This window comes from Perca flavescens, chromosome 7 (genome assembly GCF_004354835.1).
Source record: "Perca flavescens isolate YP-PL-M2 chromosome 7, PFLA_1.0, whole genome shotgun sequence".
Classification (NCBI taxonomy): Eukaryota; Metazoa; Chordata; class Actinopteri; order Perciformes; family Percidae; genus Perca; species Perca flavescens.
Genome location: NC_041337.1, coordinates 1,153,481 through 1,176,565, shown reverse-complemented (window position 1 = coordinate 1,176,565; position 23,085 = coordinate 1,153,481). Strand labels below are relative to the sequence as shown.

Genomic DNA, 23,085 nt, shown 5'->3' with positions numbered 1-23,085 from the left:
ATCTACAATGTAAATAGTCATGAAAATAAAAAGGAAGGTGTGTCCAAACTTTTGGCCTGTATATATATATATATATATATATATATATATATATATATATACACATATAGAGTATCGGTTTAGGCACCGGCACCGTTTTAAAAGTATTGTTTTAGTAAACCAAAAAAATCCAACGTATACCTAAGCCTATAGTTGGTACCACTGGATTCCTTAGCTCTTCTAGTTTCTTATGATAGAGACTAAGATCGATTCTTGGATTTTAGGAATCAATTTTGGATCATTCAATTGGAAAATAGTTTTTTTTCTTTAATACATCATTGAATATTGACGATTGGTAAGATAAAGCAGCATTTGGGACGTTTTGGTGGGCAAACTGTCTCTATTTGTATGTCTCAGGAGTGGAAGATCTCTCGGCTGACCTTTGAGTATGACTCCGAGCCTTTTGGGAAGGAGAGAGACGCTGCCATCAAGAAGCTGGCCATGGAGGCGGGGGTGGAGGTCAACGTCAAAACGTCGCACACCCTCTACGACCTGGACAAGTGAGGAAAATACAAACATTCAGGATGTGGGATGGTTTTAGCGATGACATTTTTTTCACGATACGTGGGTGACCGATTAGATTTGTATTGCGATTTCCATTTGTTGTGACTCTCAAAGTATTGCGATGCCATAGTAATGACAGGGTCCCCGCGGGTCCTTAAAGTCTTGAAACGTGTTAAATAAAATGTTTGATTTTTAAGGTCTGAAAATGTCTTGAAATCTGGAATTTACGACAAGGAGGTCTTCAATTTCATGTAGGACCAAATCCGACTCGTCATCCATTTTTCATTTTTTCATTTTCTTTCAACCACAATTTGACCAGCGCACCATCTGGGGGCAGCACTTAGATCTATGTGGGTGCAAACTGCATCATTCCGTGACTGACGAGTAGGTGCCTGACGAATTTGTTGCATTTTCTTGGGGGAGAACCACCAAAACCCCCCTCAATGCTATTTGGCAGCCACATTTACCCATAATTTACAGAAAGGATGACTTTAACTTCTCTGTATTTATGGGCTTTTGTAATGTCCTGGGGGCTATCCTCCATGTCTTTTTCAAACTACTATGAGGGGCCAGAATTTAGAAATTACCTGAAGTACCTTAAAGGCTGATAGTTTATATATACACAGTCAACCATGTCAGCGTTATAAGGCGAATCAGCACTTGGTATGAAAGTTGTCGTGTCCCTGTGACCTGAAAAGAGAGAATCGTTTTTAAAAATCGTCACAAAAACATTGCAATACATATTTTTCCCCACCCCTAGTACGTTGCTATGCAGCCTGATAGGAAATTAAGATTTATTCGATTTGGAATTTGAGCAGGCTCTGTCTCCACCCGTCCCCAGGATCATAGAGCTGAATGGCGGGCAGCCTCCTCTCACCTACAAGCGTTTCCAGACTCTGATCAGTCGGCTGGATCCTCCCGAGATGCCCGTGGAGACCCTGTCGGACACCCTGATGGGTGGCTGCGTCACCCCCATCTCTGAGGACCACGGAGACAAGTACGGGGTCCCGTCGCTGGAGGAGCTGGGTGAGAAAAACAAACGCACATCTCTGCACGTAGACCTGGACAGACTTTACGAGCCTTTGGGTGCGTAGGCAGCAGGAGGAGAACACCTTAAACCACACGTGTCAACTCAAGGCCCGCTCGCCAAATCCGGCCCCTCACAAAAAACATTGTATCCAGCCCGCGTATCAATTTAGGTTCATAAATAAATTTCGGCCTAGTTGTGCGCCAAACCAAAAGGACAATAATAATACTTAAAAAAAACAATCCCTTCCATGATTAACACGCCTGTAAGTTTAAGCCATCCTTAAACTGTCAGACCTGTTTTTCTATTTAAAGGTGCATCTGCTCTAAATCCTCACTACGGGACCCAGCCAGCAATGACATGTGGGGCCCAGATGAGGGCTTCATGGGCGGCAAATGTGGGCCCTATTATGGGCTTGCACCCGGGATCAAGCTGTGGAAGCCCAGACATACTAAAAGTGGGACCTGTAAGGGTACTGCATGGGTCTTAATTGGGCACTTCAGGTCAGACCCATTTGAGCCCCACCTGCCCAAATGGGTCTAAAGTGGGCTTGCACCCGGGATCCAACCATGGCTACCCAGATGGGCTTTAAATGGGCTCTGTAAGAGTCTTATGTGGGTCCTAACTGGGCAATTCATGCCAGACCCATTGGGGCTCCACTTGCTTAAAGGGCATTTAAAATGGGTTTGCACCCAGGATCCACACAGGGGCCAGCCGTGGATGCCCAGATGGGTTTTAAGTGGGACCTGTAAGGGTCTTATGTGGGTCTTAACTGGGTAATTCATGTCAGACCCATTTGGGCCCCACCTGCCTAAAGGGGTTTAAAGTGGGCTTGCACCAGGATTCAACTGTGAATGCCCCTATGGGCTTAAAGTGGGCTCTGTAAGGATCTTATGTGGGTCCTAACTGGGCAATTCATGCAAGGCCTATCTAAGCCCAACCATGTCAAATGGTTTAAGGAAGCAATCTAAGAAAAACGAAGAATGAATATAAGTCCAAGATAAATAAAAGACACTTGACGCTTTGAACTGAAAGAAATATATTGTTACATCGAACAACAAACATAATCTTTAAAAAACAATTTAAATGTCACAACATACCGGTAAATAAATCAAAAATATATGTAAAAAAAAAAAGATCTCTGGAAAAAAAAAACACCTCTGCAAAAAATACATCATTACAAAATACACTCATGGCATCTGTGTGGTGGACGCTCCTTTTTCTCTTTGGGCTCTTGCAGCCCTCTCCCCTCCACGGTCACGTGCGCCGGTAAACCACTTCAACAGTCTCTATTTATCCAGAGAGAGTGAACACTAGGCAACGCACAGGTCTGCTTTAGAGCTCCGTGTGTTTGAGTCTGAGACGGGAAACGTAATGAAAGGTTGACAAGTAAACGTGTGGCTGAGAGGGCGCCCTAGGATGATCATGTTTAATAAACACGTTTTATTTTGCTTGTTGTTCTAATTCTATTATTAATGGGAAGTAGACCTAAGGGCAACACGGCGCCCCCAACACATATGACGCCCTAGGCAATCGCCTTGGTCGCCTATGGCAATCGCCGGTCCTGGTTGACAGCTATGCTGTAATGTATATCGAAATATCGGAAATGTGTTTAAAACTCATATCACCGTTATTGAATAAAAATCTATCGTGATATATTAATTATTGTCCAACCTCTCCCGCTGTTTTTCCTTTTGGTTAGATTCTACATCAGATTAAACAGCACAAACCAAAAATACAGACAACTGTATAATCTGCAGTGTTATTTTTCTGGCAAAATATTTCAACTTACATCAATTTGTGAATGTCTGATAGAAGTTCTCCTTGAAGTCACAGCTAGCAGCAGTGCTTTCCGAATGGACTGTTAACGTTTTGAGTGCAAAACAAGGGTATACTTTAGTCATTGTAAACCATTTCAAAAACCGATACCGATATTTACCGATATTGAATTTTAAAGCCAATATCGGCCGATAATATCGAGCATAGTTATTTGTCTAAATATGAGTTTCTGGCCCAAAGGACAGGCGTCTGGGACTGGGCTATTATTTGAAGTGTTACGGTAGGCCTGCAACCTTTCTGAGAGTCCACTAATCAGCATAATTCAACACAGCGTAAACTTTGACCTATTTTGATGTTTTTTACATTTTTGGGAAGTTACATTTTTCATTTTCTGCACGACTAACAAAAATGACGGATTGTTTTGGCAAAAGATCTACATGTATGCAATGTTTGTTCTTTGGTGACTAGTGTGACTTGAAATGTATTGAGTTACAATTACTCAATCTCAACATGCTTGATTAGCCTACATGTAGAGTTACTACAAGTTACTAAAAATTGTACAGTAAGTAATTACATAACTCAATAGGCGTACATAGTTACTTTGCGCCTCTGCCATGCAGGACCCATATATGTGTTCCCAGTTCAAACCCATGCCAACTTTGCCCATAAATGCACCATGCAGGACCCATATATGTGTTCCCAGTTCAAACCAATGGCCACTTGGCCCATAAAAATTCTATGCAGAACCCATATATGTGTTCCCAGATCAAACCCATGCCCACTCGGCCCATAAATATGTCATGCAGGATCCATATATGCATTCCCAGTTCAAACCCCATGGCCACTTGGACCATAAATATGCCATTCAAGACCCATATATGTGTTCCCAGTTCAAACCCATGGCCACTTGGCCCATAAAAATGCCATGTAGGACCCATATAAGTGTTCCCTGATCAAACCCATGCCCACTCGGCCCATAAAACTTCTATGCAGGACCCATATATGCATTCCCAGTTCAAACCCATGCCCACTCGGCCCATAAATGTGCCATTCAAGACCCATATATGTGTTCCCAGTTCAAACCCATGCCCACTTGGCCCATAAATATGCTATGCAGGACCCATATATCTGTTCTCAGTTCAAACCCATGCCCAATTGGCCCATGCCTGTCCCTTATGGGGCCCATGTAATCAGCTCATATGGGCTTCCTATGTGGGACTCATACTACAAAACCTACATGGGACCCGCTGATTTCACCCAGCCAAAGCCCATGCCCACACAGTAACCATGGAACCCGTACTTAACACATCTTGGCCTCACATGTCATTGCTGGCTGGGGATTGACCCCCCCGTATCAAAAGCCGGAAGGTTGATCTATCCCATTGTTTCCAGGCTTCGACACCGAGGGCCTGCCGACAGCCGTGTGGCCTGGAGGAGAGACCGAGGCTTTGACCAGGATAGAGCGTCATCTGGAGAGAAAAGTCAGTACTGCCCCTCCTGTTTTTAGCCCCCCATGCATGGCTTTTTTTAGACATTTCTTTGCTATTTCATTCATGCATTACGCTACTGTTGTGAACCCAAGAATTTTGTAAACTAATTTCAAGCACCAAAACAACTAAGTATAGATATATTTTCACAAGAGGTTTGAGAAATATTTCCATTTTAGGGCTAAATTGTCTCTTTGCAGGTTGCTCTGGATCAAATTTGGGCACCGCTGTACAGAAAGCTGAGTTTGTTCTCGACATTTTCATATGAAACACATGGGGATATATGCAATATGCTCCCTTAAAAGGAGAATTCAAGGAGATATCTAAACATGCCCTTAGACCTCAGAGGGTTAAGAATGATGATGTTTTTTTTTTTTCATAACTGTGCCCTGTATCTACCATCTCTCAACCATCCATCCATCAATCCCTTCTACCCTACCTCTCTGTCGTCTCCCAGGCGTGGGTGGCTAATTTTGAGCGTCCCAGAATGAACGCCAACTCGCTGCTGGCCAGCCCGACCGGCCTCAGCCCGTACCTGCGCTTTGGCTGCCTCTCCTGCCGCCTCTTCTACTTCAAGCTCACAGACCTCTACCGCAAGGTCCGCTTACAACTCCTCCAGGGCTTCCTCGCCCTCTGTGTGCCATTTTTCATAGCAACTCCTACTGGCAGTGTGGAGAATAACCTCGTACAAATGTCCTGCGCACACCTTTGCAGGTGTTGTCATATTTGTGCGTCACAGTGTACGTCTGGAATCGAGCACAATTAAGGGTTCTGTACCAGAATTCAAATCATATGCACTTTTAAATTTAAAATGTATAGACTAAAGCCTAAAAACATATTAATGTTGCTAAAATAAATGCTATTTTATTAAAAGCTCTGCCACAGCCAGAATGCCTCCTACAGTTCATACCATAGTTTTATGTTGTTCTATTAAAACCATAACGTTCTGTACATAAAGGATCTTTTTTTATTTTAATTTTTTTTACCTGGGCACTCTTTTCCTATGTTTTTGTGTGTAAGTGACTGATGGGATCAACAGTCTTTGAACTTGGTCCAGTATTAAGTGTGAACACTGTAACCGGCAGCCACAGAACGGGCTGCAATGTAACCCTACAGGACAAATCGTCCACTTTGTCCATTAAAAGTGCTCGTTTTGCCGCTGACAGACTCAGATTAATATTCTAAGTGTCTGACAACATCATGGAAAGGATCCCTGCAGAGATAGACCTTTAAAACCTCTTTAAGACCGTTCTGTTTAACCAGAAACAGCTCTGAGGTCGCTAGCGCTAACCCAACCAGACTCCATTTAAAAAAGCACTACTTTTAGCGTGTATAGAGCCAACATATTTTCACATGTAAATCAGTAAACTATGTGTTTATTTCAACCAAAACTAGAGTTGTGATGGTTGGAAAAGTGGAAAGACGACCCAAAATGGCTTTTCAAAAAAAGGATCTTACTCTTTAACAGAAAGGTTGACCTCCTTAGAAATCATTTCCATAATGTTGTCAGACACTTAAAATATCAATCTGAGCCTGTCAGCGGTAAAACGAGCACTTTAGTGAAGGCGCACAAGCTGGACAAATGTCCTATTAACTTACGTTGTAGCTTGTTTCTGCCGACTGCAGCGATCTCTCTTAATGCTGGACCAATGTCAAAGATTGTTGTTCCCATCAGTCACTTAGACAGAAAAACATAGGAGCATAGGGTAAGGATGAAAAGAAATGGTAGTTACCCTTTTTTATGTCTTTTTGGCCTAATATTCTCTATTCTCTCCATGTTTATTTTGATCCAGGTGAAAAAGAACAGCTCCCCTCCACTCTCCCTGTATGGCCAGTTACTGTGGCGGGAGTTCTTCTATACCACGGCCACCAACAACCCGCGCTTCGACAAAATGGAGGGGAACCCCATCTGCGTCCGCATCCCCTGGGACAAAAACCCTGAAGCGCTGGCCAAGTGGGCTGAGGCGAAGACCGGTTTCCCCTGGATAGACGCCATCATGACGCAGCTGAGGCAGGAGGGCTGGATCCACCACCTGGCCAGGCACGCGGTGGCGTGCTTCCTCACCCGGGGGGACCTGTGGATCAGCTGGGAGGAAGGGATGAAGGTGAGGAAGGCAGGAACGTTTAAAATACAGGATCAACAGAGAATATAAACAGGATTCAAGATTCCTTACTTTCAAGATTCAGTACTTTATTGCCATGCAATGTACGCCTACCATCCACTAGAAGACCTTCACCTGTAATATATAAAAAGGAGCGCCAATGTCTGTCAGTGTGGGCTAAAGCCCGTATTTTCTGATACCAAAATCCTGCACATGAATCAATTAAATAAGATTTCTTATTACGGCAGAGCAGGTAGGCACACCAACAAACATTTGACCAGCACTACACCCTTTTGGTAGCTTTAGAACAAGTCTCATGCCATCATTATAAGCTACATTCAGGGCCAGATGTACTAACTCTTTTGCGCCCACTTTGTGCATATTTGTTTCGCAACGTGCGTGTCAAAGCATGGCGAGGTATGTACAAACAGGCCGCGCTGTCGTGGAAACTGAAAATGGCAAATTGCGCTTTTCCATGTCACGCATATGCATTCACGGGAGGGTCAAGGGGACAGTGGGAGTTTACCATAAAGAGATGGGAGGGGAAGCGTAAAGTGCGCCTAATTATGTATGTACAAAAACCGCCTGTGCCTGGCATATGTCTCCTGGTGAAATGGCAGCAATTTACAGTATATAGTGGGCAGAGAAAGGCGCTGATTACCCGATGAACTGCAGGTTTGGTAAATACGACGTGAGCTGAAGTATCACAGCGTGCGCTTTCTGCGGGGTGGCCGCGGCGCTGACATCACTACGTTCGCAAATTGTACGTACATCTGGCCCTCAGTCTCTGCGAGTTTCTTTTTCTATGAGACCGCCACAAATGGGCATTTCCCAACGTTTTCATCAAGATCCTAGTTTAAATCCACAACCTTCCACTTCTGGGATTGCTGCACCGATTGCTCGGTGCCACCGCAAATTCCACCGGATCTCATGTTTTCGGCAGAATCTCCGTCCCCTTCCTCTGTCTCTGTGTTGGCGTTCTAACCTCCGGTGGATTTGTGAGGACTATGGTTAACTGCTCCTCAGATTTCTGCAGGGTAAATCCAGACAGCTAGACTATCTGTCCAATCTGCGTTTTCTTTCACACGACTAAAACTACTTTTGAACGTAAACATGTTCCACCAAAACAAGTTCCTTCCTGAGACTATTTAGCAGAGGCACCGTGCGGAGCTTAGCACCGCCCAAGACGATTGTGATTGGTTTAAAGACATGCCAATAAACCAGAGCATGTTTTCCTCCCATCCCGGAATGCTGTGTGTGGACTAGCCAGACCCTCCTCCGCAGTGCTGTGGAGGAAGGTCTGGCGATGCGAGACTACACGTCGAGAAAGCTCTGCATCACGTGTCAAACAAACGCTGTTGTCTTTGTGTGGCAGGTCTTCGAGGAGCTGCTTCTGGATGCAGACTGGAGCGTGAACGCAGGCAGCTGGATGTGGCTGTCCTGCAGTTCCTTCTTCCAGCAGTTCTTCCACTGCTACTGCCCCGTGGGCTTCGGCAGACGCACCGACCCCAACGGGGACTTCATTAGGTGGGGCGGCCTTTTCTTGGAATCGCAATAAACATCCCTTCTTTTCCTCTCCTCCTCTTTTTGTTTTTGCCCTGTCGGCCCATTTTTGTTTCTCTGAGAACTTCAGCACTTTAGTTATTTTGGATTCAGCCATGTCTTTTTTTTAAACTATTTCAGTGTTCATCAGTGTGCATGCCTTTTAATTATTTGTGAATGTCCCTTTGGTAATTGTGTATGCGTGCGTATCTTAAGGCGTGATTAATTCTTCTCTTTCTCTGGATGTGGCTCTGTGTTTGTGTTTTGGCTCAGCTGGGTTTTTCTTTTTTTGGGGGGGGTGGGTGTTCAGCTGTTCAGTGTTTTAAGCCCCCACCATCTCCTTCGAGGCAGCGCTGCGACTGTTGACTTCAAGGCTTCAAGATATTGTGGGCTTAAAATACAGATAAACGTTCAGCTATCCCTCTCCCCTTTCGTAGATCGTAGCTGATTGCTGCCTTGGCTGGAAGTTGGGGGGCTGAGTTGAGAAATCGCTGGTTGTTGTTTTTGTGCAACCCTGAAGGACTGGACTTTTTGCATCACGCCCCTGCAGCCCCCCCTCTGGGTAGCTTTGTCACACAGTGGCATCTCGTTTTGTCAAAAGGGATTCTGACCACTTGGTAGGGAAATGAAAAGGCCTAGGTATGTATCCGTTAGGTAGAGGACTATTTAGCATTCCCCAAAGGGGGGTGAGGAAAGGTGTTGGACCGGTGCGGTTGGCAACAGTTCTTATTACCTGTGCCTAGGGCTGGGCAATATATCAATATTACATCTATCGAGATATGAGAGTAGATATCGTCTTAGATTTTGGATATTGTAATATGTCTTTTCCCGGTTTTAAAGGCTGTGTTACAGTAAAGTGATGTCATTTTCTGAACCAGACTTATATCCACGATATTGAAGATTATTTATTCTAAAATCGAATTGTAAATATATTTTGTGAAAGCACCAATAGTCTACAGTATCGCCGCAATATCTACATCGATGTGTTTTGTTAAAAAATGCCGTGATATTTGATTTTCTTCATATGGCCCAGCCCTAGGTGCCGTGCCACACCAAAGCCCCCTCATCCCATGCTTTGTGAAATGTTAAGTGGTGCTCTGCTTATGGGAATGCAGCCCTGCCGGTTCAGGCGGACCTGGGCGCAGATCTTCCTGGCAAAAAAAGGTTGTGGTCCCTTTTGTTGAACCGTGGGGGGCCAGCCCAGAGTGTGGCGCTGTGGTTGTTGGAGGAAACAGTCAGCAGGGTGAGCTGTGAGGTATAATGGAAGACTTCTGTCATCGACTAGGAACCTTTTTTATTTTGAGTATATATTTAGCTTTACTCACTTTTGTCTTGACTGCCATTAACTGATGCGTTCCATTAATCTTGGAACTCGGAAGCTGAAGCTGGGAATGACGTCACACCCCAGTTGAATGCATTTCTTTTGCAAGTTGGATTTTTCATTGTTTTCATTAGCTCTAGCCAGGTTAGCCATGGTTATTAATGCCAGTTTATAACGATACATTACGCTGTTTTTTGTGCATACCAACCTGTCTACAGATAGAAGATGGACAGGACTGCGTGTACGACTGATTTAGTGAGACACAAGTAAGACAAAAGTGTTTATAACTGTATATTACTACAGCTTTCACTGCTGTTGATGCACGGGGGCAGCCGGGTTGGATTGTTAACTCGGGGTACTCGCACGATCTGATATCACCAAGTAATTAACAGTCCACGATCAATGACAAAGTTGTTTGCCCTGGATTAACATTTTAACCAACCAATCAGTGGCACGTTTTGCTTGTGATGTCATTAATAGTGCGACGTGATGGCAAATTCAAAAAAAAAAAAAAAAAACGTCTGCCAGTTTCACTATCGTAACAGCCGCCCGTTCCAGAGCTGCCGCCGATGCTTCACTATGGTGCTTAAAAGGTAAGATTTAGCCTACTTCCAAGAGTTTGAACGTCTTCAAAACATTATAGAGTTGATGTGTAGCTAGGCTAATCAAGTTAATAAGATAACTAGCATGACCAGCTAGTGTGCTAGCAGTTATTAAATTGGAAAGGGCTGAGCTACCAAGTGTGATATTAATAAGAAATAAAATATCACGGTCCAGTTCTATCTCTTAACAAGATGGAATGTCTGTCATTAGGCTAACCACTTTAATCCTATGAAAACACGCTACCTAGCATGACCTGCTAGTGTGCTAGCAGTCTATGGTGGTATGAACTAGCCTAAAGGTAGCTTACTACTAAAATGTTCATGCTAAGCCTGTGTGAGTCTGTAGACGTTTTTTGCATAACTAACATTACAGACAAAACACTTTAGCAATGTCTGTTTTAATCAAAGTTGATAGCATTAGCAATTTATATGTGCAATGCTACAATTAGCTGCAAGTGATTAAGTGTTGATCCTGGACCACTACAACATCACATACATCCTGGACTGTTGTTTATTATTTGTCCTGGACAATCAGTCAGTTATTCTGTGCTGTCATTAAGTGTTGATCCAGAACCACCACAGAGTGACATTTATCCTGGACTGTTGTTAAGTGGTAGTCCAGGACAATCGCAGCATTACAGCCCCAGAGTAATTATGTTATTAAATCATAACTCCGGCATCTATAGCCCTGTTATTCAAGGTCACTTAAGGCTAATCTATCAGGGCACTTGGCTTACGTTTTTGTTTGGTTTCAAATGCCCAGTTAGGTTAACTTTAGCTGCGGAGTTATTTATTAACTCTGGAAAGTATTGTAAGTAAAGTCTGTGGAGATAAAACCATGTGCTCTTTTCTTTCAGAAATGGAGGATATTTAAAAAGCGGTCATCAATGAAGAAAAAAGAATGTGGATCCAAGAAAGCCAAACTTGATGTTTTTGTGATGCCACATCAGCAAGGTTCACAGTATTCAAATGGAAAAACTGCAAAACCTGGACTCTTATTTTAACCTGCTGCTGCATTTTACCTTAACCTCAATTGCTGTCTTCCAGGAACACCACCCTTTGGAGTACATGACAATAAAGTACTTGAACTTGATTAGACAGTCTTCTTGTGTGTATTAATTTGCACATAGATGAAAATGGATGAAATGATAAAAAAAAACTCAGAATGTTTATTAAATGTTTATTTATAAACTAAAACTGTAATTGGTCCAATTTCCCGATTAGACACTAAGTGTCCACAATCCACATCATAAACTGTTGTTCTCCAACATCTTCAACGGAGGTTGTCTGTGGAAAAAACCGCAAAATAAGTTGGAACCTCATCTGAAATTTACAAGTCCTCGAATAGAGTCTTGAGAGAGGAAAATTGTGTGAGGTCCGCACGTTCCCACAAGGTAATCTAATAATAAAAAAAAGTAAAAGGATATCTTTAAGGATATACTTTGAAATGCACTAATGGTTAATTACATTTTATTACGTAACCTTTCACACTTACCAGACATCCAGACAATCTATGTTTTCTGAAACATAGATTTGAGTGATTACAATAAGGTGTGGTCAAGATAAGAATGAATGTCACTCTGTGTCGGTCCAGGATGAATGTGATGCTGTAGTGGTCCTGGATCAACACTTAATGACAGCACAGAATAACTGACTGATTGTCCAGGACAAACAATAAACAACAGTCCAGGATGTATGTGATGTTGTAGTGGTCCAGGATCAAAACTTAATCACTTTCAGCTAATTGTAGCATTGCACATATAAGTTGCTAATGCTATCAACTTCGATTAAAACACATTGCAAAAAACGTCTACAGACTCACACAGGCTTAGCATGAACATTTTAGTAGTAAGCTACCTTTAGGCTAGTTCATACCACCATAAGTCTGCTAGCACACTAGCTGGTCATGCTAGGTAGCATGTTTTCATAGGATTAAAGTGGTTAGCCTAATGACAGACATTCCATCTTGTTAAGAGATAGAACTGGACAGTGATATTTTATTTCTTATCAATATCACACTTGGTAGCTCAGCCCTTTCCAATTGAATTACTGCTAGGGGTCACCACCCTCGTGCTTTCTAACCGCGTGTTACAGTATTCGTCTCCTAGAATCATCGACCCAAGTGGCTGTGATCTGTCTAGCGATGGGGCGGTCTCCACAACGCCCTCTTCCCCCCCCTCCCTCACTGCACTGAGCAATTTCCCACAGTTCCACCCCCTAAATCCTCCCCCCCACCCTTCCTCTGTCCTGTCCCCGCCTCCTCAGACTCGGTAAGCTCGGACCAGGTGCAGTAGGTAGGTGGCCTCTCTTTGTCTGGAAAACCAGACTTTTAGCAGGTTGGAATGGTACTGTGAGATGTTGCCTTCTCTATCTTGTTGTAGTCAGCGTTTTATTGGCTTCACGCCTCAGAGAATCGCCCTTTTAGTTTTCTGCAGTGTGGCCGCTAAACACCACACCGCCTTACAGTAAATGTTGTTTTGGCTCCACGGCCCACCGCCACGTCGTGAGCTCATCAAGCACTGTGATGGTAAAGGCTGTTTTATGCTTTAGCGTCAACTCCACGCCGTTGCTCCTACGCCGTCGTGACCCTTTGGGAGTTCTACGTCAGGGTTGCTTTGCATCGCGGTTCACCGCCATAACGCTAGGGGGTGATGAGCCTGAGGTTATTTGCGAGGTGTCTGCCAGCCAGTTTATGTTACGTTAGCAAGCTAACTTTAGCACAACTGTCCACAAAGTACTGCTTGCTGGCGAAGTGCTAACTTCAAAATGTTACTGACATATAGACACGTTACAAACGCATAACCACTTCATTGTAACCAAAATATGAGTTTATTTGCACAGCTGATGTCCGTGAACTAGCATGTTGCTACTCCCCACAGTAGGCTGCTGGAAACACCCACTATCAACACACAGGACCAGTTGACCAATCACAGTCCTTGCGGTCTGCGTCACCTCAATGCAAAGTTACACATTTTTGGAGGTGCACGTCGAGCTACGGCAGAGGGCTCGGAGGGGGGTTCGCGGCAACACAGAGGGGTCTGCGGGGGTACACCGTCGATTCGACGCAGAAGCATAAATCAGCCTTAACTCACTTCAGTGCCGCAATCTTTAAAAGTCCACACAAGAGTTTCAGACTTGTAGACTGGCTTTGTGCTCTGTATGATCTCATGTACTGTAGCCATGATTTACAGTGTTGTAGTTGTGTGTTTTATTTTGTAGCAGCTATTTCCCAGAATGCCTTTATGCATTGAGTGCTGAACACCAGCATGCTCTGTTTTTCCTGCATGGCGCCCCCCAAAAAGGAATTGAAGTCACAGTTAAAAGTATGAAAAATTACAAAAAAATGTAAAACCAAGTATACTTCTATTCAAATACATTTTGTCACTTTGCTTGTCAATTTCTCCTTGTGTTCCTTCTATTAAAAAAAAAAAGATTTGTTAAACTAAATTGCACCTCTAAAGTTCTTTATGCGCTCCTAAATCAGCAAAACATGCTGCTTGGTGCGCCGAGCCCTGTTCATAATAATCAAACTAACTGGTATTTTGTATTTTAAATTGTCACCTGCCTTCTGAATTTTCTGTTTTCCTTGACATAAATTGGTGCATAAAAATGTGTTAGAATATAGACAGAGCGCATTTAAGTCCCGCCCCCACCGGAGGGGAAAACAACTCTCTCCATTGTCTTGTATTTTGTCTGCTAGCAAACAACAGAAAAATTCCTAAAAGCTGCTGTGTGGTGAACTACCAACAATGTAAACAACCCATAACTTAAGTTTTTATAAGCTGCCGACCTGAAAAACTGAGCTTTTATGAAGACAAGAGTGGATATAGACGTGAGGAATCAGCAGGGAGAATGGGGAGACAGTGGGATCCTGAAACTAAGCTAAAGTTATGTCCGACGTTACACGTGTTAGCTTAAAGGACAATTCCGGCGCAAAATGAACCTAAGGGTTAATTACATGTGTACCGAGTCGACCGTTCTCTGGGATCTGTTTTCATGCTAATCTAATGTGTCTCTAGCTTGAAACAAGCTAGCGCAAACCGCTGATTAGCTTAAAACGCTAGTCTTCGGGGCAGAGGGTAAATGGCTATTTCTACACCACTAACAAGGTTCAAAATAGCGCCACACTTCCACGGTAGCATAATGAGGGTCTCTACATGTAAACACAAGCATTGAGAACTTTGTAAGTGTACAGTTTCTTGGTTCGACTGGTCGTGACTGTTTTCCCAAGATGGCGCCTGCCTGTATACATGAACGCTACTGTCTTTCTAAACTAAATCTTTTTAATAAACTGTCTGTACACTTACAAAGTTCTCAATGCTTGGAACCCTCATTATGCTACCATTGAAGTGTGGTGCTATTTTGAGCCTTGTTAGTGGTGTAGAAATAGTGATTTACCCTCTGCCCCGAAGGCTAGCATTAGAAGCTAATCAGTGGATTGCGGTATCTTGTTTCAAGCTAGAGACCCATTGGATTAGCATGACAACATATTCCAGAGAACGGTCGACTCGGTACACACATGTTATTAACCCCTAGGGTCATTTTGCGCCAGAATTGTCCTTTGCCTAAAACTGACATTTGACTTAGTAAGAAAATGCTTGCTGCAATGTTGGCCATATTGTTAGGTTAGTGTCAGGATCCCAAAGTCTCCCCATTTTCTCTGCTGATTCCTCAAGTCCGTTTTTTGGCTCTGCAGCTTATGAAAACTAAAGTGCTGGGTTCTTTACCTATAGTGACTATAACCACACAGCAGCTTTTAAGCAGATTTCCTGACCATTTTCTTCTTAATCTTTAAAGGTCCCATGGCATGAAAATTTCACTTTATGAGATTTTTTAACATTAATATGAGTTCCCCCAGCCTGTCTGGGGTCCCCCAGTGGCTAGAAATGGCAATAGGTGTAAACCGAGCCCTGGGTATCCTGCTCTGCCTTTGAGAAAAGGAAAGCTCAGATGAGCCGTTTTGGAATCTGCTTGTTATGAGGTCATAACAAGCAAGGTTACCTCCCCTTTCTCTGCTTTGCCCGCCCAGAGAATTTGGCCAACCCATCAGAGAGAGACATCATGGCTTTCAAACGAGAAAAGTGGCAGTGGGTGAAGGCCACACCCCCACCCTCCACCTTGCCCCCTATCTCTATCTCTCCTCCTCAATTGCTTCAGACACAGAAATGGCACATACTAAGGAAAGCTTATTGTGGGACTGGCTCTAGTGGCTGTAGTTCTGCACCAAAGCTGAATTTCGGGAAAGAGACTTCAGATACAGTATTAGGGGACCACTAAGGTCTATATAAAAGCATCCAAAGAGCACCATGTCATGGGACCTTTAAAAGAATAACCTGTAGCATACCTTGCATACCACTCTGTAACCTTCCACATTTGGGTTGACACAAGCCTGCAAAATCTAATGTCTCCCTGTGCTTCCAGACGATACTTGCCTGTCCTCCGAGGTTTCCCCGCCAAGTACATCTACGACCCGTGGAACGCTCCGGAGTCTGTCCAGGCGGCCGCCAAGTGTGTGATCGGCGTCCACTACCCGAAGCCCATGGTTCACCACGCGGAGGCGAGCCGATTGAACATCGAGAGGATGAAGCAGATCTACCAGCAGCTCAGCCGATACAGGGGACTGGGTAAGAGAGCAGCATAATGACACAAACTGCTGTGGCGCTCATTCAGGGTTTCCGCGGGGAAAATTTCAGGCTTTAAAAAGTCTGAAATTGTGTTCTAGGTCTTAAATAATTTTCAACAGGTCTTAATTTCCCTTTTGTAATGCTCACTGAAATGCTCTTGCAGCACTTTACAATGTTATTTTTTAATTACGTGGTATTGTAGTTCTTTCTGTTGCTAGTCCAAATATAATTCCCTTTATCACGATTACAAATGAGACCAACGTGCAACTTATTTTGCTGCAAATCTAGACACCAGTCCTTAATGCCAACGAGGAAATTGTTGGCATTAAGGGGTTCGACTCTGACCTGCGGCCCTTTGCTGCATGTCATTCCCCCTCTCTCTCCCTTTTCATGGCTTCAGCTCTCCTATGAAAATAAAGGCCGAAAATGCCCAGAACAAAAAAAGAAAAAATAATTCCTCATGGGGGGCGACACACCTACACACTATAGCTTTAAGGGCAAAGAAAAGCACACAGAAAAAGAATATACAAGGTAATTAAATAAAATAAAATAAGACCACAACAACAAAATCTACTACTACTAATACAAAAGAGTGCAAAACATATAATAAATTAGGAATACTGTAACTGGAGTATGACTACCACTGTAAACCAGGAGCATGTAAACATACTAAAAAAGTATTGGTAGTTGTAGTGTAGAAGTAATAAGATATATTTATACAGACCTTTCAAAATAATACATTTGAAAGCTGTAATTGCAATACCGCAATACCATTAAACCATGATATTTTTGCTGAAGGTTATCATACCGTCAGAATCTCCTACCGGCCCATGTCTAGTGGACTTCAGGACTTGTTGTACTTACCTGTCAGGCTCAGCTCTTCTTGAGTTAACTTTCATCACTTCCACCTACGCTTTGAAACTGAATGCTTTTATGTCGGCATGCTAACATGTTCACATAGAAGCGGTGGGAAAACAGGGTTCCCCAAACATGTCATCACAAACGTGGCATCGATCCCTTTCAAATGGCCAAATGGAAACAATTACGGACTCATGCCCTCTTTGTACACTGAGGGATTCAAAGTCCTTTCCTCTCAGGGTAGGAAAAATAAACGTGTTTGCGTCTTTCAGGCCTGCTGGCATCGGTGCCATCCAGCAATGGGAACGGGACCGGAGGAATGATGGCCTACTCTCCCGGAGAGCAGCCGCCAGGGACCACCAACAACAACAACAACTTGCATTGTAAGTCCTTGGGTTTTGTGAAAGGCACTCTATAAATAGAAGTTATTATTATTAAGTCAGTTTTCTAATAATAAAGATGTGCAGTGCACTTTCTTGCCGTTATGGTTGTAATAATGGCATGGTGAATCTACCTATGACAATCAGTCATATGTTTTCGTCTGTAATTCTATTTTTTTTTTTAGTGCCCGGAGTGTCGGGGAGCTCCGTTGCCACACTTAACGGCAGCGGGAGCATCCTGCTCAACTTCCACAATAAAGAGGACACGGGACCGAGCAGCGCCCAACAGCGACTGCAACCACACCTACACCAGCCACAACAACAGCCACAACAACAACCACACCTACACCAGCCACAACAACAGCCACAACAACAACCACACCTACACCAGCCACAACAACAGCCACAACAACAACCACACCTACACCAGCCACAACAACAGCCACAACAACAGCAGCATCTACACCAGCATCAACAGCAACCGCTTGGTAGGGCATCCCCTGACGTGAGCAGGGTTTTTGGTCTTTTGTTTATATGCCCAACATTTTGAAAAGAAACCGACCCTTGGATCTACTGTAGCTAACACACTGACTATGGAGAAGTAGCTCATACAACCAAACTTCAAAAGATCTGAACTGTCCCTTTAGGTAGTGTGGTTTAATGAAATACTGCAGAAATATGGTTACATGATGAGGATATGATGTTGAACCTTTGAGCCCTCTCACAAACCACAAAGTCCAAAGTGTGTGTGTTTGATGTGTGTGTGTGTGTGTTGCAGGATACCACTCGGTGCCAGACGCCAGCCAGACCGTCCCCGGCGGCCCGCTCTACCATGAGTTTGCTGTGCCCCAACACCCAGGTGAGAGAGAAGCTGGGCCGCTCCCGCCCTGCTGATGTTCTGCTGAAGCATTTGAGTGTGTGTGTGTGTGTGTGTGTGTGTGTGTGTGTGTGTGTGTGTGTGTGTGTGTGTGTGTGTGTGTGTGTGTGTGTGTGTGTGTGTGTGTGTGTGTGTGTGTGTGTGTGTGTGTGTGTGTGTGTGTGTGTGTGTGTGCGTGCGTGCGTGCGTGCGTGTGTGTGAGTGAGAGAATGCTGCCCACAAGAGGGCGAGACTGTTCTTCCCCATTACACTACGTTGGCTCCCGGTACAATAGGGAATCCCCTTCAAAATCCTGCTATCAGTCTGTGTGTGTGTGTTTGGTCAGTAAATGTTAAAAATGATATCCTTTGGGTGCCTGGGTGGCCCAGTGGAAGAGCAAGCACCCGCATGTAGAGGCTCAGTCCTTGGTGCAGAGGTCGCTGGTTCATTTCTGACCTGCAGCACTTTCCTGCATGTCTCTCTCTCTCTCTCGCTCTCTCGCTCTCTCTCTCTCGCTCTCTCGCTCTCCCCTTTCATATCTAAGCTAACAATAAAGGCTTAAAAAAATAACCTTTAAAAAGAAATGATTTCCTTTCATTTGTGTTAAATTCAACAAGCAGTGCATTTTATTTTGGTGGAATACTGAAAGCAGCAGAAGTGCAGAACTGAGTGCCCTTTAGTATTTGTTTATTTATTACAAGTGATATCATTATCACAATATTCGACAACATTATCGCGTATTTCCCTCATATTGCGCAGCCCTAGTTGATGCTTATACTGCATTCTTATTTTTGTTGTTCATGCGTTGTTTTTTCACTTTGTGTTTGATATAAAGCACCTTGACTTTATGTGAATAAAATTGCCGTTAATAATCCTTTTCCCAGTAGAGGAAGAGCACAGGAGATTTACCAAAGTAGACCTCCCACACATCCACCCAGTCGAGTGTTTCTGATAACCATCCCGTTTTTCTTCTTCCATCCAGGGCTCCTGCTACACGGCCGAGGCGGCATCACAGGGAAGCGGGAGCGCGAGTCAGAACGGGACGGCTCGGGGGAGAAAGAGCCGGCGTCCTGCTCCAGGCACAAGATGCAGAGGCAGAATGCACAGGTCAGGCTACGGCTCAGTGGACCACCCTGTGGGGCCCATCTTGCACCCAGCGTGGCGCAAAGCCCCACACAAGTCTCTTTGCTAGTTTAAGACCGTCCCAGTTGTCAGTTTCCTGTCCAGCGCCCACGTGGTTTAAACAGCTGGGCGTGCTGGTCTTACAGGGAGGTGTGTTCAGGTGCATTCTGGGCGTGCTGGTCTTACAGGGAGGTGTGTTCAGGTGCATTCTGGGAGTATTGCTATCTTAAGGCAGCAGGAAGTAATCGCGCCATTGACCAAAAAAAACCTGGTCTAAGGTCAATAACGCAGCATTTCATTGTTATTTTAACAGAGCATTAGTAAAATGCTCCTAGGCTCGTGCACACTCTGCTTGCTACACACACAGGGACGCACAGCAGCACACACACATGCAGAAGATTACAAATAAAAATATTACAATAGCCAAACGCGTCTGGCTTTTAAAGGGAATGGGAGATGATCTCTGATTGGTTGATTCCATGTTACGCCCAAAACACACCTCTGATTAATGAAGACACTAAGGACAACCCTTTAGGACCATGCGCCCAGCATACAGAACCTTTTTTCTGCCGTCAAACTAGAAAAAGTGGATTTGGACACGCCCTAAACACAGCTACGCCAGGCGCTTCACGCCGTGTGCTTAGATCATTAAAATAGGGCCTGTAATGTCTTCCGTGGCTCAGATGACGTAAAAACTGACGAGATAACTGGTTATGGACTCAGCTAACCCGGCCTGACTGACTGATGCATTTAATAATAGAGGAGAATAATAGAAACGCCGTCAGTAAAATGGCTCTAAAACGGCCTCAACATGAAACTGAATATCACAGCAACATCACGCAGGACTGTTGGATTAGACTGTCTTCAGTTTCACCTCCGAGGGCCTAAATCATCTGGCAACTACGTTATTTATTAGACTGTTGTGGGCAATGCTGCAAATGAAGGAGGAGGATTTTAGCATCAGTGTGATGAAGTACCTGCTGTCTGGGTATTTTATCCATAAACGGTTTCTCAATTGATTACTGAAAATGTATTATTATATATTATGATGTATATTATCCATCCATCCATCCATCTTCGTCCGCTTATCCGGTGTCGGGTCGCGGGGGGAGCAGCTCCAGCAGGGGACCCCAAACTTCCCTTTCCCGAGCAACATTAACCAGCTCCGACTGGGGATCGAGGCGTTCCCAGGCCAGGTTGGAGATATAATCCCTCCACCTAGTCCTGGGTCTTCCCGAGGCCTCCTCCCAGCTGGGCGTGCCTGGAACACCTCCCTAGGGAGGCGCCCAGGGGCATCCTTACCAGATGCCCGAACCACCTCAACTGGCTCCTTCGACGCAAAGGAGCAGCGGCTCTCCGAGCTCCTCACGGATGACTGAGCTTCTCACCCTATCTCTAAGGGAGACGCCAGCCACCCTCCTGAGGAAACCCATTTCGCCGCTTGTACCCTGGATCTGGTTCTTTCAGTCATGACCCAGCCTTCATGACCATAGGTGAGGGTAGGGCGAAAACTGACCCGGTAGATCGAGAGCTTTGCCTTCTGGCTCAGCTCTCTTTTCATCACAACGGTGCGATAGATTGAATGCAATACCGCACCCGCTGCGCCGATTCTCCGACCAATCTTCCGCTCCATTGTCCCCTCACTTGCAAACAAAACCCCAAGGTACTTGAACTCCTTCACTTGGGGTAAGGACTCATTCCCTACCTGGAGAAGGCATTCCATCGGTTTCCTGCTGAGAACCATGGCCTCCGATTTAGAGGTGCTGATCCTCATCCCAACCGCTTCACATTCGGCTGCGAACCGATCCAGTGAGTGCTGAAGGTCACAGGCCGATGATGCCATCAGGACCACATCATCTGCAAAGAGCAGCGATGAGATCCCCAGCCCACCAAACTGCAACCCCTCCCCACCCCGACTACGCCTCGATATCCTGTCTATAAATATTACAAACAGGATTGGTGACAAAGCGCAGCCCTGGCGGAGGCCAACCCTCACCTGAAACGAGTCCGACTTACTGCCAAGAACCCGGACACAGCTCTCACTTTGGTCGTACAGAGATTGGATGGCCCTGAGTAGAGACCGCCTCACCCCATACTCCCGCAGCACCTCCCACAGTATCTCCCGGGGGACCCGGTCATACGCCTTTTCCAAATCCACAAAACACATGTAGACCGGTTGGGCATACTCCCAGGCTCCCTCCAGGATCCTTGCAAGAGTGAAGAGCTGGTCTGTTGTTCCACGACCAGGACAGAATCCGCATTGTTCCTCCTCAACCCGAGGTTCGACTATCGGCCGAACCCTCCTTTCCAGCACCTTGGAGTAGACTTTACCAGGGAAGCTGAGAAGTGTGATACCCCTGTAATTGGCACACACCCTATATAACTGGATATAATATCATTATTAAATCACAGGCACAAATATAGGTAGGTAGCTGGCGTGTGCTAATCCGGGGAGCAAATGGAATCAAATAGCAGTTTTTTTCCAGAGAGTTGACGCAGGTGAATAGAATAGGTCAGTGTCAGACAATAACACGTGTCAACCCACAATGTCATCACTCCCCTCCCGTGTGTGTGTGTGTGTGTGTGTGTGTGTGTGTGTGTGTGTGTGTGTGTGTGTGTGTGTGTGTGTGTGTGTGTGTGTGTGTGTGTGTGTGTGTGTGTGTGTGTGTGTGTGTGTTTCAAGCCACTGATGTGGGTCGCCCCTTTTATTATCCTCCATAATCAATTATAAATGGGATTGTTACAGGTACGTTTCAAATCTCCACACACTACGTACATCTATCCCCTAAAATAGGCTGTAAAAGTGAGAGTGACGACAAACAGCTTTTGCCAAGGCAATCGCACAACAAACGGAGACTGCTCTGCTCCCACTACAAAGTCAATATTTTCATTGTCTCACAGTCCGTAGGCAGCAGAGAGTCACCTACGTAAATGTCAGCCCGCCATGCCATAAAAAATACAAAAGAGGTGTTTGGATGCAGGACACTAGCTATGCAAATGGATTGGTTTGGAGTAAGCAACGGAAACTATGAAAGGAAGAGTGCAGGGGGGGGAAAAAGGAGTTGCACCCGTTCAGCTGCTGGAAAAAACAAATGCCTTTCTGCAGAATGACCTGCTGCTACTGACGTGTCGGTTGATTGGATGATTGCGACGGTGTTTATTCTGCTCTTGTTTGTATTTTATGTGACTGGTTGAATTCTCCCTTTAGGGATAAATGAAGTTGTTTGTGTGCTCTCCTTCTCTCCCCTGCAGACGACGTAGAGCGGGCGCCGATGGGACGGAGAGTCGCCATGCCGCAGAGAGAGAGAGAGAGAGAGAGAGAGAGAGAGCGATCCTCCCAACACACGAGGACACGCCTGCCTCAAACTGCTCCCCCCCATGACACTGATGATTAACATCATGGACACCTCTGACCTCTGACCTCTGACCTCGGTGTGGTGACCTCAGAGGAATGTGCAAAGAGACAAAATGCCTCAAACGTACCGTTCGACCAATTATTTGTTAAAGTGCTCATATTGTGCTTTTTGGCTTTTTTTATTGTGTTTTTTTTATATATATATATATATATAGATAGATAGATAGATAGATAGATAGATAGATAGATAGATAGATAGATAGATAGTGCAGGTTATAGTTTTACAAAGTGAAAAAGCCCAAAGTCCCCCAAAAGGACTTACCATCTCCAACAGAAAACACTGTTCACCAACTGCTCCAAACAGCTCTACTGTAGTCCAGCCTTTACTTCAGAGACAAACGTGGTCACTTTGGAACACACGTTATAATGCTCACCTAGCTGCTAGCATGGCACGCCCTCATACTCTGCTTCTGACTGGCTAGTAGTC

The 23,085-nt window shown here is 44.7% G+C and overlaps 1 protein-coding gene and 1 long non-coding RNA gene across 2 annotated transcripts in view; both read left to right on the top strand.

The window, feature by feature from the left end:
• LOC114558474 (cryptochrome-1) overlaps positions 1-22,799 on the top strand; it is a 43,411-nt gene extending 20,612 nt beyond the window's left edge. Inside the window, exons 4-15 of the mRNA XM_028582506.1 lie at positions 397-539; positions 1,385-1,569; positions 4,742-4,830; positions 5,294-5,434; positions 6,630-6,941; positions 8,314-8,465; positions 15,825-16,027; positions 17,158-17,268; positions 17,451-17,646; positions 18,036-18,124; positions 19,104-19,228; positions 22,496-22,799. Coding sequence (XP_028438307.1) covers positions 397-539; positions 1,385-1,569; positions 4,742-4,830; positions 5,294-5,434; positions 6,630-6,941; positions 8,314-8,465; positions 15,825-16,027; positions 17,158-17,268; positions 17,451-17,646; positions 18,036-18,124; positions 19,104-19,228; positions 22,496-22,504 — 1,755 coding nt within the window. The 3' untranslated portion in view covers positions 22,505-22,799. The remainder of the gene's footprint in view (positions 1-396; positions 540-1,384; positions 1,570-4,741; positions 4,831-5,293; positions 5,435-6,629; positions 6,942-8,313; positions 8,466-15,824; positions 16,028-17,157; positions 17,269-17,450; positions 17,647-18,035; positions 18,125-19,103; positions 19,229-22,495) is intronic.
• LOC114558475 (uncharacterized) lies at positions 10,346-11,496 on the top strand. Its single transcript, XR_003692967.1, has 2 exons — positions 10,346-10,394; positions 11,261-11,496. It is a non-coding gene; the product is annotated as an uncharacterized LOC114558475 (long non-coding RNA).
• Positions 22,800-23,085: the final 286 nt, after the last annotated feature.